Consider the following 17879-nt stretch of genomic DNA (forward strand, 5'->3'; position numbering starts at 1 on the left):
GAATGGAAATAGGTGAGAGGAGAGAAGAAAGCAGAATAGGGCCAGCTCATACCTTTTCCATTCTTCTTTAGCCAAGAGAAGTTCCATTTTACATAAGAGTCCTGGCAATGTTTTGTTTGTATAGAAAGTTATGCTGATGTAAATTTTTAAGATTTGAAGAGCCACCATATTATAAGTTATAAGAAAGAGAACCATATTTTAATATTTATACTGCATTGCCGGGCACTTAATGAGCATCCAGTAAATGTTTTACTCTCACTAAATGGGAGCTGAGAAGTATAAACAATGAGTGTGGGCTACTCTTTCAAGAGAGGAACATATCTTTCTTTGAAGAGAGAGAATGGTGACTGTGGCTGTGAAGTGATACAGGGTTAAGGGAGGGAACTTTAAAGTTAGAATTGCAGTATGTTTAGAAGTTACAGGAAATGAGGTAGAAGAGGTAAGTTTGAAAATAGAGACAAAGTTAAGAAGTTGGCATTGTATATATACATCCTACTTTTTAGAACATTTTCAAACCATTTGTAAAATTATAGCAAGACTGCATAGTAACTGCCTCACTGTGTTTTTCATAATGTCTCCATGTGTGGAAATACCAAAAATTTATGCCAAGATAAAGGAATTTATTAAGCCACAAGTGATGCATTCAGAGTCAGATTCTAGTACATCCAAACTCCTCAGTCACTGCTCTGACACTCTCAGCCATTTCCTCCTCTTCACCTAATTGTTGCTTCAGTTTTCAGGTTAGACTGTGCACTCAGGTTAACCAAATCTGCTCTCACTTATTTGCTTCTGATTATACCTTTCCTTTTGTGATGATGGAAATACAGATCGTAAATCATACATCTTCTGGAGTTTTTTCTTAATATCTCTTGTAATAACTTTTCAAATTGAAATCTCTGTGGGTGGGAAGTATATGTTTTGTTTATTTTGTTTCTGTCTACATAAAGCTCCTAATACATAGTGTTTTCTATTAACTGGGAAAACAGTTGGAAGCATGCTGCCAGTACAATGCTCCATTTTCCTTAGCATGAGACTAACAGGCATAAATATGTTAATACTTTTCAGATCTTGCGTTTGCCTGCTCCTAATAAAGGTAATACAAAATGCTTCATTCAGATTTATCTATTTCAAAAGGAAGAGCCAGATTAAGCAAAAAGAATATATTTTACATTTACATATTACATGGAGATTGTCCCTAGTTACGCACTGACACATGGTTGTTTTTCCAGTGATTTGTGTAAATGTTCCTTAAAATTGTAGGCTATGAATGGTGAATGACTAGCATATAGGATTGTTTTGTACCTATTTGAATATATAAAGTATCTGTGCCTATTTCTGTGCATAAAGTTTAGTATATAAAGTGATTCTAAGATGTCACTGTGTGCAGTTTTCAAAATTATTGCCATTATTTTATGTAAATCATTCCAGGTTTTAAGGAAGTCAGTGATCATTCAAAAGACACAGAGAGCTATGAGTATGACTTGATAGGAGTGACTGTTCACACAGGAACAGCAGATGGTGGACACTATTACAGCTTCATTAGAGATATAGTCAATCCACATGCTTATAAAAACAATAAATGGTGAGTTTTAAATATTTTATTCTTGGGATTTAAAAAAATCTTTCTTCTTCTGTTTTTAAAATATAAGCTTATGATAGTTTTCTTCTTGAGATACGTTTTCGGATTTTAGTTTTCTAAAAACTTTATAGTTGGGAAAGGGGGCACATAAAATGTTTAAATGAAAGCTTTCAAAAGACAATATGAATCCATCCTTAAACTTTATACATCTCCAGACTCTTTTGAGAATTTGATAAATTCTCGCCTAAGAAAAATGAATACACTCAAAGTTTGGCACACAACTTTAGATTCACAGACAATATTGCACCTTCCAAATCTTACCTACCTGTGTTCACTTATTCCAGAACTGTTAACTGAATGCCTTTTATAGGGTGGCCACAAAGTCCTTATGTATTCCAGTTAGAAAATAACCTGCATACTCAATTTTCTTCACCTTACCTTTCCCTTCTGACACACATTCTTTTTATCATCTTTCATCAAGTTAATGGCTGGAAGTCATTCAATCAGTCCTTAATAGCTGGTTTTTGGTCCTTGGATGTTGTTGAATAAAGTCTCATGTATAGAGACTATTGATGTGCTAGACATTGTTCTAAATATTGGGGATATTGCTGTGAACAAAGTGTACATTGGTAAATTGATCTGCACTTAATAGAACAGTTTCGTTGAAATATTTCTCACTCTTTAAACCATCATATCCATGGTATCTTTACTTTTTTTTGTCCATTTGAATATAAATTTTGAAATGGCATCTTTATCGTTGTAAGTTTTCCAAACTCTTAATGTTTTCTGTCCGATAGCTTTACATGTTAGAAAGTTATGCAAACTTTTTATTCCTTGCTTTTATGAACTCTTTTGTTACTCTGAGGTTATGAATAGATCTATCAGATTTTAAGGTGGTTATGACTATGTTGTGAAATTATATTCCCAATTTCTAGTGGATTAGAATTGTCGAAACAAGAGCTTAGTTAGAATTTACCACATATTAATAAGTTTGATCAATATTTGTAATATATTAGAATGTAATCTAAATATTTTAAAAAGAGGCACAATACAGATATATTACATATATACTTGATCAATACTATATGCTCTGCTTTAGGTATCTTTTTAATGATGCTGAGGTAAAACCTTTTGATTCTGCTCAACTTGCTTCTGAATGTTTTGGTGGAGAGATGACGGTAAGTTTTATTCAAAAGTTATAAATGGTTCATGACTTTCTAAGTGCTTTGCAGTATCATAAAATCCAATAGCAGAGTCATGTAACTTTCTCCTAATTCCTATAATTAAATCTAAAATGTATTTTTTTTGTTGTTTAGTATAGTTTAGTATGTTTGGAGCATATACCAGACACTGGAAAATATTTTTTTTTGAAAATATATTTTAAATTACTATTTCTTCAACTGATTAAAAGGGTCTGATTAAGAAGGGTTAAGACTTACAATTGAAAAATAATAGTATAGGAATTGAATTACATTTCCACAAGACATCATGATTAAATAAGTTGTTTACTTAAATGCTTTGGGATTAGAACAGAAAGAAATTACTCTTTATTGAATAATTACTTTATTGAGTAAGTACTTACTATGAGAAATCTTTGACAAGGAAGTTGGCTTAAGCTAAACTTTAAAGATTGTTCCTTTAGTGCTTTCAATAACAGAGGCAACAACCTAGTTATTACTGGTGACAGGATAGAAAAAGATTATCTGTTTTGTAATTGTCAGTTAAGATATAAGAAAAGACAATTAGGTTGGAGTAGTGCTATAATAATTTCACTTCTTCATATGCAGTTTACCCTAGTACCAATTTTCTGAAAACTTTAAAAATAGCCTGTTGATTCTCACAAGTATTAAAAAGTAATTTCTATTTCATAAAGAAACTCAGATAAAGTTATATTTCCCTTTAATAGCCATGTTTATTGTGAAATAACTGGTCACATTCTGGATTTTAATGAAAAGACTTTCTTAACTGCTCTTTGATGCTCTTATGTACTATTCTGAATAGAAAAGGAAAATTAGACAAATACCTAACACTTGGAAAATGAGTAGAAGAAGGAAGGAAATAATGAGTTACCATTGAAGCCATAACTAAATCTATTGCATCTCTAGATGTTATTCCTAGAATATTTCCTCAGAAAAAAAAAAAAGAAAAGATAAACAAGTAAACAGTGCAAAACTCTTCTTTGAAAAGGTAGTTTTTCAGATTGCATGCCCACTTTATTAAGTTTTATATATTTGAAGAGAAATTAAGGAAAAAATCCCATTCACCATTGCAACAAAAAGAATAAAAATCCCTAGGAATAAACCTACCTACGGAGGTAAAAGACCTGTACTCAGAAAACTGTAAGACACTGATGAAAGAAATCAAAGATGACACAAACAGATGGAGAGATATACCATGTTCTTGGATTGGAAGAATCAATATTGTGAAAATGACTATACTACCCAAAGCAATCTACAGATTCAGTGTAATCCCTATCAAACTACCAATGGCATTCTTCACAGAATTAGAACAAAAAATCTTACAATTCATATGGAAACACAAAAGACCCCGAATAGCCAAAGCAATCTTGAGAAAGAAAAATGTAGCTGGAGGAATCAGGCTCCCCGACTTCAAACTATACCAAAAGGTACAGTAATCAAGACAGTATGGTACTGGCACAAAAAGAGAAATATAGATCAATGGTACAGGATAGAATGCCCAGAGGTAAACCCAGGCACATATGGGCACCTAATTTACAACGAAGGAGGCAGGAACATACAATGGAGAAAAGACAGCCTCTTCAATGAGTGGTGCTGAGAAAACTGGACAGCTACATGTAAAAGAATGAAATTAGAACACTACCTAACACCATACACAAAAATAAACTCCAAATGCATTAAAGACTTATATGTAAGACCAGACACTGTAAAACTTTTAGAGGAAAACATAGGAAAAACACTCTTTGACATAAACCACAGCAAGATCTTTCTTGACCCACCTCCTAGAGTAACAGAAATAAAAACAAAAATAAACAAATGGGACTTAATTAAACTTAAAAGCTTTTGCACAGCAAAGGAAACCATAAAGAAGACAATAAGACAACCCTCAGAATGGGAGAAAATATTTGCAAATGAAACAACAGACAGAGGATTCATCTCCAAAATATAAAAACAGCTCATGGAGTTCAATATCAAAAAAAACCAAACAATCCAGTTAGAAAATGGGCGGAAGACCTAAATAGACATTTCACCAAGGAAGACTTAGAGACAGCCAAGAGGCACATGAAAAGATGCTCAACATCACTAATTATTAGAGAAATGCAAATCAAAACTACAGTGAGGTATCACCTCATGCCGGTCAGAATGGCCATTATCAAAAAAGCTAGAAACAATAAATGCTGGAAAGGGTGTGGTGAAAAGGGAACCCTCCTACACTGCTGGTGGGAATGTAAATTGATACAGCCACTATAGAAAAGAGTATGGAGGTTCCTTAAAAAACTAAAAATAGAACTGCCATATGACCCAGCAATCCCACTACTGGGCATATACCCTGAGAAAACCATAATTCAAAAAGAGACATGCACCAGGGCTTCCCTGGTGGCGCAGTGGTTGAGAGTCCACCTGCCGATGCAGGGGACACGGGTTCGTGCCCCGGTCCGGGAGGATCCCACATGCCGCGGAGCGGCTGGGCCTGTGAACCATGGCCGCTGAGCCTGCACGTCCGGAGCCTGTACTCCGCAACGGGAGAGGCCACAGCAGTGAGAGGCCCGCGTACTGCCAAAAAAAAAAAAGAGAGACATGCATCACAGTGTTCATTGCAGCACTGTTTACAATAGCCAGGACATGGAACCAACCTAAATGTCCATTGACAGATGAATGGATAAAGAAGATGTTGCACATATATACAATGGAATATTACTCAGCTATAAAAAAAATGAAATTCAGTTATTTGTAGTGAGGTGGATGGACCTAGACTCTGACATACAGAATGAAGTAAGTCAGAAAGAGAAAAACAAATACTGTAGGCTAACGCACATATATGGAATCAAAAAAAGAAAATAATACTGATGAACCTAGTTGCAGGGCAGGAATAAAGGGGTAGGCATAGAGAACGGACTTGATGACATGGGGTGGGAGGGCGAAGCTGGGGCGAAGTGAGAGTAGCGTCAACATATATACACTACTGAATGTGAAATAGTTGGCTGGTGGGAAGCAGCAGCATAGCACAGGGAGATCAACTTGGTGCTTTGCGATGACCTAGAGGGGTGGGATAGGGAGGATGAGAGGGAGGCTCGAGAGGGAGGGGATATGAGGGCGGGGATATGGGGTTGTCTGTATGCATATGGCTGATACACTTTGTTGTGCAACAGAAACTAACAAGGTATTGTGAAGCAATTATATTCCAATAAAGATTTATTTAAAAAGTAGTTTTTCAGATTGCAAGTCCATTTTATTAAGCTTTATATTATTGATGGTAAAGTACCTTAAAAATGTTTTGAATCTTTTTTTTAAAGTACTACTCCTATCCAAAAACTTCTATTAAAGATTTTTCTGAATATAATGCTATTTGAGAACTATTTACAAAGTTGCTATAAAGTATAAAATAGCTATTTATAAAGTATTTTATATATAAATATAGCTGAGTGTACCCATTTCTTAAAGAAGGAAAACTTTCATTTTTTTAAACAGACCAAGACCTATGATTCTGTTACAGATAAATTTATGGATTTCTCCTTCGAAAAGGTAACCATTTCTTTCATGTATAATTGTACATTGTTTTCTGACTTCCATGTTATCTACTTTTATAGTTATACTATGTCAAAATGAAAATATACTTTTTTTTCCCTCTTAAAAGACACACAGTGCTTATATGCTGTTTTACAAACGCATGGAACCAGAGGAAGAAAATGGCAAAGAATACAAATTTGATGTTTCATCTGAATTACTAGAGGTATGAGTTAATTTAACTTTAGCAACAATTTAAAAGCATGTTAAGTATTTATGCAAGTATTAGTTCTAGAATATAAAAGCAGGCTATATAAACAGCATCATTAGTATCTGTAATCCGAGGTAGACCTTAACCCTCTTCACAAATAGTCTCGGTAATACTGACATACAACAGGTGAATGTAAACTGAAAGAGATTAAAGGGAGTGGAAAACAATTATTAGTAACACTGAAGAAAAATAAGAAAGGTAAAAATGGTTGATGGAATAAGCTCAAGCTCACAATTAACTTGTATGGTTGGTGATATTCTTGGATTGGGTGGTAGGACTGTGAATGTTCCTTTTCTTACGCTTCATATTATACACAAGCGTACAGTGTATTTTAAATGCATTTAAAATATGTATTATATATATTTTAATATGTGTCTCATTTGTAGTAATGAGCTCTCTTCGTTTCATAATGTAGTTACGTGATAATGTTAGGGGTTTCTAAAAAGTGTGCACACTCAATGTATGTTGTGTCATTGTTGTAAACTGACTCGGCCAAAAGTAAAAAAAAAAAATCTCCAGAAAGGTATACCTGATACAAGTGTACTCTTCCATGTAGACAATTAAACTTTTACTCTCTGACTGATTGATATTTGCACTATTGTGGTCAAGTCTTAAAACTGAGTGGATTTTGTTCCTCAAACACTTTTTTTTTTTTTTTTTTTTTTTTTTTGCGGTACGTGGGCCTCTCACTGCCATGGCCTCTCCCGTTGCAGAGCACAGGCTCCGGACGCGCAGGCTCAGCAGCCATGGCTCACGGGCCCAGCCGCTCCGCGGCCTGTGGGATCCTCCCGGACCGGGTCACGAACCCGTGTCCCCTGCATTGGCAGGCAGACTCCCAACCACTGCGCCACCAGGAAAGCCCCCCAAACACTTTTAATGGTATCTTGCCTACCTGTAATTTACTGATAAAGAGCCAAGAATATTATCTTCTTCCAAACCCTCTAATTTAGGTTTACCAGCAGAATTAGATGCGTCACTAGATGCCAAGCTATTAAACTCACCTATTTATACAAAGATTTATTTCAACTGCTATCATAATAGCAAAATAAAATAGATTATAATCATCATTATGTGCAAGACTTTGTGTCCCCAGGGTATTCAGATGTACACCATGTTGTAGATGAGGACCCAACAGTATTTAAAGATAGCCACCCACATGTGAAATAAAATGAAATTTTACATAAAACCTTAATGATGTACAGTTGGCATTTGAACAACACAGGCTTGAACTGTGAGGGTCCACTTACACATGGTTTTGGGTTTTTTTTTTTCAATAAATACAGGATCTGTAAGTAAACATGAATTTCTTTTTCACATTGTTTTCTTTTTTAAAAAATTTTTTATTTATCTTTGGCCGCGTTGGGCCTTCGTTGCTGCACGCGGGCTTTCTCTAGTTGCAGCGAGTGCGGGCTACTTTTCATTGCGGTGTGCAGGCTTCTCATTGTGGTGGCTCCTCATCGCGGAATACGGGCTCTAGGCACGTGCGCTTCAGTAGTTGTGGCTCGCAGGCTCTAGAGCACAGGCTCAGTAGTTATGGTGCACGGGCTTAGTTGCTCTCTGGCATGTGGGATCTTCCCAGACCAGGGCATGAACCTGTGTCCCCTGCATTAGTAGGCAGATTCTTAACCACTGTGCCACCAGGGAAGTCCCTTATTTTGCCAGTTTTTTTTTTTTTTGCGGTACGTGGGCCTCTCACTGTTGTGGCCTCTCCCGTTGCGGAGCACAGGCTCTGGACACGTAGGCTCAGCGGCCATGGCTCACGGACCCAGCCGCTCCGCGGCATGTGGGATCATCCTGGACCGGGGCACGAACCCGTGTCCCCTGCATCGGCAGGCGGACTCTCAACCACTGCGCCACCAGGGAAGCCCTATTTTGCCAGTTTTTAAACATAAACCTGTCTTTCATAACCTGTTGTTACCAGAATATCAGCCTACCATAGTTTTCATGTATGTTATCAATGTTAACATAATTTTATTCATTACATATTTGCTCTTCAGACAGATGGGATTTCAGAGTTCTTACTTTCAAAATTTTAATAAATAAATTGAAAAAAAAAGAAACAACGTGATTGCTTGAGGTAACCAGATAAGTAATGATAAATTGGATTAGGTTTAGTAACTACTTCCATATTCCATTTACCTGGAAAAAAGTCAACATGAATTTAAGTGCATGTATACTTTTTGTTTCTTCTAGAGCAAGTCTTATTTTGTCTAATAAAAATATTGGTAAAATGTTATGAAGCAAATGCTTTCTGATGTCTAATGTTAACATTTTTTTCTTCAGTGGATTTGGCATGATAACATGCAGTTTCTTCAAGACAAAAACATTTTTGAACATACATATTTTGGGTAAGCTTGGCAGATTTAGTAAGATTTTTTTGTTAACACTTTTAAAAAATCTTATTTTGTAAGAATTTTAACCTATTGTTTTCAAATTCTAGGTTTATGTGGCAGTTGTGTAGTTGTATTCCCAGTACATTACCAGATCCTAAAGCTGTGTCCTTAATGACAGCAAAGGTAATATATGTATAGACTTAGGTAATTTCTTCAAAATTGGTGACTTTAAAATAATTAAATCTTTTTTGCTTAATTTTATCTTTTCTTGCAGTTAAGCACTTCCTTTGTCCTAGAGACATTTATTCATTCAAAAGAAAAGGTATGTGTTCTATTTCATAAACTTTTGTGCCATTCATGTCATTTATCATATCTTTTTTTTTTTTTTTTTTTGGCTGCGTTGCGTCTTCGTTACTACGTGGGCTTTCTGTAGTCGCAGTGAGCAGGGGCTACTCTTCATTGTGGTGCGCAGCCTTCTCATTGTGGTGGCTTCTCTTGTTGTGGAGCACGGGCTTCAGTAGTTGTGGCTCGTGGGCTCTAGAGCGCAGGCTCAGTAGTTGGAGCACATGGGCTTAGTTGCTCCGCGGCATGTGGGATCTTCCCGGACCAGGGCCTGAACCTGTGTCCCCTGCATTGACAGGTGGATTCTTAACCACTGCACCACCAGGGAAGCCCCAGATATCACCTAATACCTTCAGTAACTTCTTTTTCTTTTTTAGCCCACAATGCTTCAGTGGATTGAACTGTTGACCAAACAATTTAATAATAGCCAAGCAGCTTGTGAGGTGAGGTGAATGATTCAACAAACAATGCATAGCTTAAGATTCACTTTCTTGTTTTCTTTTATTCTTAACTTAGATGATATAACAAAATTGTTTTATCTATTATAAATCATAGGGAGCCAGTGTAAGTTGTTCCTAAAATTACTTGATTGCCAAGAGAAATTTATAATTAATGTATCAAATTCATTACATTGATTAAATAATTGATTTTTAAGTTACTTAAAAATCCTTGGGTTCCCCCCCTCATGTATTGGAAGGAAAAAGTATAGAAAATTCAGAACTGTACCAGATATTTCTTAACTACTTTTGTATGCTACTAGAAAATACTGAAAAATGCATATCTCCCTTCCCCCTCTGAGAAAAATTGCATATATCCCAGTAGATCAGTTTATGTCCTATTTTATCTTTTCCCATATTACATTATAAGAGAAACATACATCCCTAAGGATAGTATGCACACAGGTAATAAACACTTAGCCATATTGCCATCTTACTATCGTTTATCATTTGTGATGATCTCCCGGAGTGGTGTGTACCTTTCTAGGAATGCAGGTCTTATAAATTCCCAGAAGTGGGAGACAGCAGCATAGTGTACAATAGATGAAGTTAGTTGAAGATTTTTTCATATGTAGAAGGTTTTTAGAAAGATTTTGTTTTTAATTTTTTTCAGTCGGTTTGTTTGAATTAGTATTGAAACAAGGTCCACATTTTGCTTTTGTCTTGTAAATCTCTTTTCATCTATAATACAGTTGACCCGTGGACAACACGGGTTTGAACTGTGTGGATCCACTCATACACAGATTTTTTCAGTAAGTACGTACAGTACCGTACAATCTGTGGTTGGTTAAATCCGAGGATGTGGAGGAACCTAAGATACAGAAGGTCAACTATGGGACTTGAGTATCTGCAGATTTTCGTGTATGCTGGGGCTCCATACCAAGGAGCAACTGTGGTTACCTTCTTTTTTTTTTTCCCCCCTGTACCACATTCTCATTTGTTCTGCAGGATTTTCCACATGCTGGCTTTGATCTAGTGCATCCTTTGCGTGTTATTTAACATATTCCTCTATTCCCTTCCCCCTTCATGATTTTTCAAAAACTATTCAGTAAAAACAAACAAACAAAAAAAACTGTTCAGTAGATGCAGAAGCTTGATTAAGTCATAAATTTTTTTTGTTTTTGTTGTTTTTTTTAATAAAGTTGCGACTTCAGTATTTTCGCTAAGGATTTGCCTCTGGAACTCTATCAAGGAGTTAAAATTCTCTACAGTTGTCAGTAATTATGTGTGTGCATAAATAGGCAGTACAGTTCAATAGAGAAGTTAAATATGTGATTAAGAGATATCTTGAAATTAATGGGAAATTGTCTTAGCCTAAAGAAGAGTGTTTTTTGTTATCAACAGAACATAAATTGGTTTTAAACAGAAAGTTTATCATACTCAGATCGTATATTATTAATAGGAACAAAAAATTCTGCAGTGTGACATTTATGAAGTCTAAGAGGAAAATAGTATTTGACTTTATTAAGAACTGCAGGTTGTCATCATGTAGGTTCTACACTATAATGTAAATGGCATCCATGGAATTCTGTATTGAGATGACCTTGATTATGACTTTAGACATTTTAGATTTTACACTTTCTACCAATTGAAGAATCTTTTTTGGTAAGAATTTAAAAGAATTCAGATGTCAACTAGAATTAAAATCTTTGTGTGATTTTTATCCCAATTGACAAGTATTGATTGAATGTTAAAATCACACTATTTACTTACAGTGGTTTTTGGACCGCATGGCTGATGATGATTGGTGGCCAATGCAGATACTAATTAAGTGCCCTAATCAAATTGTGAGACAGGTAAGAAAAAATTTATTTGGAAAAGAAGTGGCTTTCAAGTTAATTGTTCGGAATTTGCCTGTGAATATATTTTAACCCAGCATTGGAAGTAATTTGAAAAGATCGACCTCTTATCACAAAAGTCATTTTGCTCTTATTTTCACCACCTTCTTTTGGCAAATCAGCTATCATTTCCAGTCAACTGATTAAAATCATTCACATTTCCTGGTTATAGGAAGATAGTTGTAACTGCCTATTTTCTCAGATCCTACTTTGATGTATGAGTTGTACTGATTCTTTTTCAGATCCTTAGGTATTCTAACCATGGTAGGGTACTGTAATGGCCTTGAAAGTTAAATGAATAGTGTATAACTTATTTCTGTGACAGATTCTCAACTGTCACATGAATCAATATGTTTTTCATAAATCATTGGAAAAATTAACAAGGAAGAAAAATACATATGCATTTATGACACAAAACCAAAAATTTAATCTGAAATATGCTTTCAGTTATAATTGAGATACAATTCTTATATCATAAAATTTAGCAAAACTTTTCAAAATGTAAAATTAAGTGTTTTTTAGTATATTCCCAAATATGTGACCATCATCTACCTAATTTTATAACACCCCCAAAAGAAATCCCATACTTATGAGCAATCGCTTCCATTTTATCCTGTCCATTCTCTTCAGCCCCTGGCCACCATTAATATACTTTCTGCCTCTGTGGGTTTGCCTATTCTCACCATTTCATTTGAATAGAATCACACAGTATGTGGTCTTTTGTGACTGGCTTTTTTGATTTAACAATGTTTTCAAGGTTTACCCATGTTGTGACTTATATCTGTACTTTATTTCTTCTTACTGCCAAGTAATATTTTATATACCAAATTTTGTTTATCTATTCAGCAGTTGATGAACATTAGTGATGTTTCCACTTCTTTGCTGTTTTGAATAACACTGCTATGAACATATGTGTACAGATATTTGTGTGGACATGTGTTTTCAGTTCTTTTGGATATATACAGAGGAGTGAACTGCTGGGTTGTAACTAACATTCTTAGGGACTACCAAACTTTTTTTCATGATGTCTGCACCAGTTTACATTCCCACCAGCAATCTGTGAAGGTTCCAGTTTTTGCTACATCTTCTTCAACATTTGTTTATTGTTTTCTTAATTTTAGCCATTCTAATGGGTGTGAAGTAGTATCTCATTGTAGTTTTGGTTTGCATTTGCTTAATAATTAATGATAGTAAACATCTTTTCGTGTGCTTATTGGCCATTTGTATATCTTAATCCATATTTTTTGGATAAACTTAAATTGCATTTCCTTCTCCTAGTCATTGAAATTCTAATAAGCAGCTGTCCTGCCCCACTCCACTCTTCTGAAAGAGATGGATGCCAAGTTTTCTTTCCTCTGTATCTCCACTAGTAAAGGAGGTTTCATGAAGCTTTGTATTTGGTAATCTCTATTACTGAAACCTGTAGTTTGTTTTTGCTTTTTCCCTTATAAAATTGTTTTTCAAGCTAACTCTACCTTTTATCTTTAGTCTGTAGTTGAGACTCCAGGAAAGCTTTAGAATGTCAAAAGATAATCTGTGGGCAAAATATAAATGGGTAGCAGAATTTTTTTTTTTTTTCGGTACGCGGGCCTCTCCCGTTGCGGAGCACAGGCTCCGGACGCGCAGGCTCAGCGGCCATGGCTCACGGGCCCAGCCGCTCCGCGGTGTGTGGGATCTTTCCGGACCGGGGCACGAACCCGTGTCCCCTGCATCAGCAGGCGGACTCTCAACCACTGCGCCACCCGGGAAGCCCAGGGTAGCAGAATTTTTAATCGTGTTCATTTTTCATTGTCTTTGTTACCTGATGTGAGTTGACTCTTAGGTTGTCCTATCTTTTCATCTATAGATGTTTCAGCGTTTGTGTATCCATGTGATTCAGAGACTTAGACCTGTGCATGCTCATCTCTATCTACAGCCAGGAATGGAAGATGGGTAAGAAGTATACCTTTTGAACTGAACTTTATTTATTTATTTATTTATTCATTCATTCATTCATTTATTTATTTAACATATTTATTTATTTGGCTGTGCCGGGTCTTAGTTTCATTGCAGCATGCGAACTCTTAATTGCAGCATGCATGTGAGATCTAGTTCCCTGACCAGGGATCGAACCCGGGCCCCCTGCACTGGGAACACGGAGTCTTAGCCACCAGACCACCAGGGAAGTCCCTGAACATTTTATTTTTAAGTTTTTTGATGATCTGCCTACAAAGTATTTTTAAATATCCACACTGAAATATTTAGGTTCTCCTATTTAAAAATAATCTGTAATAATATAAATCAAGAAGGAATACTTTTGTTTTATTTTTATTTAATTGCATTTTCAAAATCCTCTACAAGTAACTTTGACTTAGTCTTTTTGTTTTGATTTCAGCGAGACATGATAACTGGAATCCAACTTTTTGTATTATTGTAATTGGTATTCATTATTGCAAAGATGAAAGAGATAAATTCAGGTTTTTAAAATACTTCTCCTCCCAAAATATCTATCCCCAGACTGCATACTTTTTCTAAGATGTATAAAATTGTGTTTTCAGGTCTGATGATATGGATGCTTCAGTAGAAGATATAGGTGGTCGTTCATGTGTCACTCGATTTGTGAGAACTCTGTTATTAATCATGGAACATGGTGTAAAGCCTCACAGTAAACATCTTACAGAATATTTTGCCTTCCTTTACGAATTTGCCAAAATGGGTGAAGAAGAGGTGAGGCTATATCTTGTTTATTTCTGGTATTATGTACTTATTTCAGTATTTAAAACTTAATTGTTTTTATTTTATATTTTTAAATCAATATTTTTATTTTTAGAGCCAGTTTTTGCTTTCACTGCAAGCCATATCTACAATGGTACATTTTTACATGGGAACTAAAGGGCCTGAAAATGTAAGTACAATTCTGTCTCATATCAGGGATTTAGAGGCCATGTTTTCAAGTTTGCATCATAGAAAGATACTGGATTCCTTTGAAGTCCCTTCCAGCCCTGATATTAAATGATTTTAAGGGTCTAAGTTTGGTTGATATTTTTAGTGGATATAGCAAGAGAAGAAACAGTCAAGTGATAAATTTCACTGGTATGGCCCTGGATCAAAGCAAATAAATTTCGGCAAAATGGCCATCACCTGCTTTAGGGTCTTACAGTAGCATTTTGTGTTTTGGTGAACATTTTTGCTGGCCATATTTTTAAAGCCCTTTGCTATATTAAGTCTGTCAGTCTTCCAAAAATTCAATTCATAATATTAAAACTATTACATCAATTTTGTGTTGTCTGTAATGACCACATTGGATTGAATGCTCTATTTGCTCTATCTTATTTAATCCTTGTTGTAACCCTAAGAGGTAAGTACTGTTGTTATCTCCATTTTACAGATGGGGAACTTGAGGCATAAAGAAGTTAACTTGTTTTAGATCACAGTGAGTTAGGCTTTGATCCTTGGTTAGACTCCTAAATGAAACTGTTAGCCACTGTGCTGTAATGGTTCTCCAGATACGTACTGTTATTATCTAATTTCAACCTAGATGGCTACTTATTTAGACTGCTTTTCTTTTGCTTTGTTAGATCATAAAATCTTTGCAGTGTTGCATTTCAAACCCCAAATGAGTATCTCTTTGAAATACCTACTGTTTGGATTATCTGAAAACTGCAAATATGGATTCCTTAATTTGTGTAACTGGTATTTTTATTAAATATGAAATACCATTTTATCATACTCATATGAATTTTGTTCCTGATTTATCTTCCAAAGAGCTTGCCTATAAGAAAAAAAATTTATTATTAAAGAATTTATATCTTTAGGTAAGGTAAATACAGTATTGGGAATTATTGTTCTTTACAGTTCTGCCTATTAAATCTAGAATTGTCCTGAATGTGGTTTAGACTTTTAAATAAGGTTAGGCCTTTGAGTGGTTATTTTTCATGATACATGCTCCTGATACATGCTTCCATGGATACATGCTACTGTCTACCCTGCATTGTTTTGTGAGACAATCAAGCTCTTTTCTCTCAACATAATGTTAGAAAATAATATATTAAAAATGAATTGTGTTATGTTCTAGCCTCAAGTTGAAGTGTTGTCAGAGGAAGAAGGGGAAGAAGAGGAGGAGGAAGAAGATATACTCTCTCTGGCAGAAGAAAAATACAGGCCAGCTGCTCTTGAAAAAATGATAGCTTTAGTTGCTCTTTTGGTTGAACAGTCTCGCTCCGAAAGGTGAAATGTTTCAACATTCAAAATGCTTAAAGCATGTTTGATTTTATTCTTTTTACATAATTGTTTTACCATTATTAACTGAGTAGTTTTTGTTACTTAATTCCTTTTAAATAATAACAACACTTTCCATCAACTCTTGTAGCATAAGTATTTCGATCCTTTGTACCAAACTCTTACTTTGCCTGAGTCATGTTAGAAATATACATTGAAGAAATTTACAGTAAAATATCTAGCAAAATTATATGTGCATTCATCCTTTGACCTAGCAACCCCACTTCTGGGATTCTGTTCCCAAAACACCAAAAGATGTATGTGCAGTGCTGTTTATTGAAGCAGTGTTTATAAACAGCAAAAGACTGAAAATGTCCACAAAGATGGTACAAGTTGAAGAAACAGCATCCACTTGATAGAGGACTCTATAGCAGAAAAAAAAACAGGCAGTATGGACTGTATGTGTACCACCATGGAGAGTTCTTTAAGATACATAACACTGAGGTGAAAAAAAAACAAGGTGGACAAAAGTATATATAGTATGCTACTTTTTTTTTTCTTTTGGCCACACAGCATGGCTTACGGGATCACTGAGTCCTAACCACTGGACCACCAGGGAATTCCCTATAGTATGCTACTTTTTAAGAAGGGGAGGCTGTGAGACACAAAGTGAGTGAGAGAGAGAGAGAGAGAAGAGAGTGTGTGTGTGTGTGTGTGTGCGTGCACGTGTGCAACCAAGCCACATTATTCATGGATCTCCACTTTGTGAATTCTCCTACTTAAATTTATTTGTAATCCCCAAATCAGTACTTGTGAAGCGTTTACAGTGATTTGTGGATTTCAGAATGTACAGAGTGGCAAAAAATTGGAGTTGACCTGACACACACTTCTCCAGCTGAGGTCAAACATGGTGACACTCTGCCTTCTTGTTTCGGTGCTCAAATTGTAAACAAATTTTTGTTTGCAATATGTGCCACATTTCTCACATTTATGCTTTTTGTTGGTGATTTGGCTGTTTAAAAATGGTCCCAAGCATAGTGCCAAGTGCTGTCTAGTGTGTTCCTAAGCTCAAGAAGGCCATAATATGCCTTAAGGAGAAAGTACACATTAGATAAGCTTCATTCAGGTTTGAGTTACAGTGCTGTTTGCTCTGTATTCAGTGCTAATGAGTCAACATTAAATCAGGTGTCTTTAAACAGAAACACACATTATACAAGGTAACTTATTGATCTATTGATGAAAATGTTATGACCAGAGGTTCACAGGAACCTAAGTGTATGCTTTCCCTATGAGCAGTGATTCAGTGTTCACTAATTCAGTGTTCGCAGCTCTTTATAGAACGTAAGTACTATAAGTAGCAAGAACTGACTATTTTTCTAATTGAAGACTAAATTTTTAAAAATAAATTTTAAATTTCCAGTGGTTGGGGGAGGGGAAAACAGGCTGGAGGGGACAGGAATGAAGGTTTGACTTCTTTGAATATAGTACACTGTTTTGTTTTTTAGATTTATCTTTGGAATCATGTAAATGTTTTCTATAATTATAAATAAATTAATAAAATGTAATCCCTAAAAATCAAAAGCAGACTGAAATAAATGAGCTTAACTGTATATTGAGTTGGTGACATAGCCACTGGAGAGGAATTAAAGTGACTTTAGAACACATTGATTTAACTGTAATTTTTAGTGGGATGTACCTGAAGGACAAAAAGAATTGTAAAATTATCCTCAAGTGTTTTACTAATTATATTGTGAGTAGTAGTATAATTAGAATTATTATTCTGAAACTGTATTATAGAATAAAACAAATAGATAATTGTTAATGTCATTAGAAACCAAGATTTTCAGAAAAAGAAAAGAGAAATACAAATATAAAATTGTAGGATGTTTACATAACTTCTTCAAAACTAAATTTGAATTTGGGAATATCAGTAGAGTTCATGGTATATTTTGTCTTAAGCAAACAAAAAATGTATTATGTATCTCCATTTTCTGAAAAGGCCTAGAAATCCTGTCCAACCCAAAAACCAGTGAGTGACCCTGGCATCTAGATAATATTTCCCACTGAAAAAAATCAAGGTTCCTTGAGAAAATAGCCAATTCCAGGTCTTGGGCAAGAA

General features: G+C 35.3%; 1 protein-coding gene across 9 annotated transcripts in view; it reads left to right on the forward strand.

Moving 5' to 3' along the window:
* The window catches only part of USP34 (ubiquitin specific peptidase 34), a 231689-nt gene that overhangs the window by 182584 nt on the left and 31226 nt on the right, over window positions 1–17879 (forward strand). For all 9 annotated transcript variants that reach the window (XR_012325688.1, XM_073791350.1, XM_073791349.1 and 6 more), the window contains 13 exons: window positions 1429–1582; window positions 2679–2757; window positions 6247–6300; window positions 6413–6508; window positions 8837–8901; window positions 8994–9069; window positions 9161–9208; window positions 9606–9671; window positions 11441–11521; window positions 13410–13495; window positions 14101–14269; window positions 14373–14447; window positions 15618–15769. Coding sequence is in view for 8 of the 9 variants with exons in the window: in XM_073791350.1 (XP_073647451.1) it covers window positions 1429–1582; window positions 2679–2757; window positions 6247–6300; window positions 6413–6508; window positions 8837–8901; window positions 8994–9069; window positions 9161–9208; window positions 9606–9671; window positions 11441–11521; window positions 13410–13495; window positions 14101–14269; window positions 14373–14447; window positions 15618–15769 (1201 nt within the window). In the remaining variant the exon portion in view is untranslated. The remainder of the gene's footprint in view (window positions 1–1428; window positions 1583–2678; window positions 2758–6246; window positions 6301–6412; window positions 6509–8836; window positions 8902–8993; window positions 9070–9160; window positions 9209–9605; window positions 9672–11440; window positions 11522–13409; window positions 13496–14100; window positions 14270–14372; window positions 14448–15617; window positions 15770–17879) is intronic.

Source organism: Tursiops truncatus, chromosome 14 (assembly GCF_011762595.2).
Source record: "Tursiops truncatus isolate mTurTru1 chromosome 14, mTurTru1.mat.Y, whole genome shotgun sequence".
NCBI classification, from domain to species: domain Eukaryota; kingdom Metazoa; phylum Chordata; class Mammalia; order Artiodactyla; family Delphinidae; genus Tursiops; species Tursiops truncatus.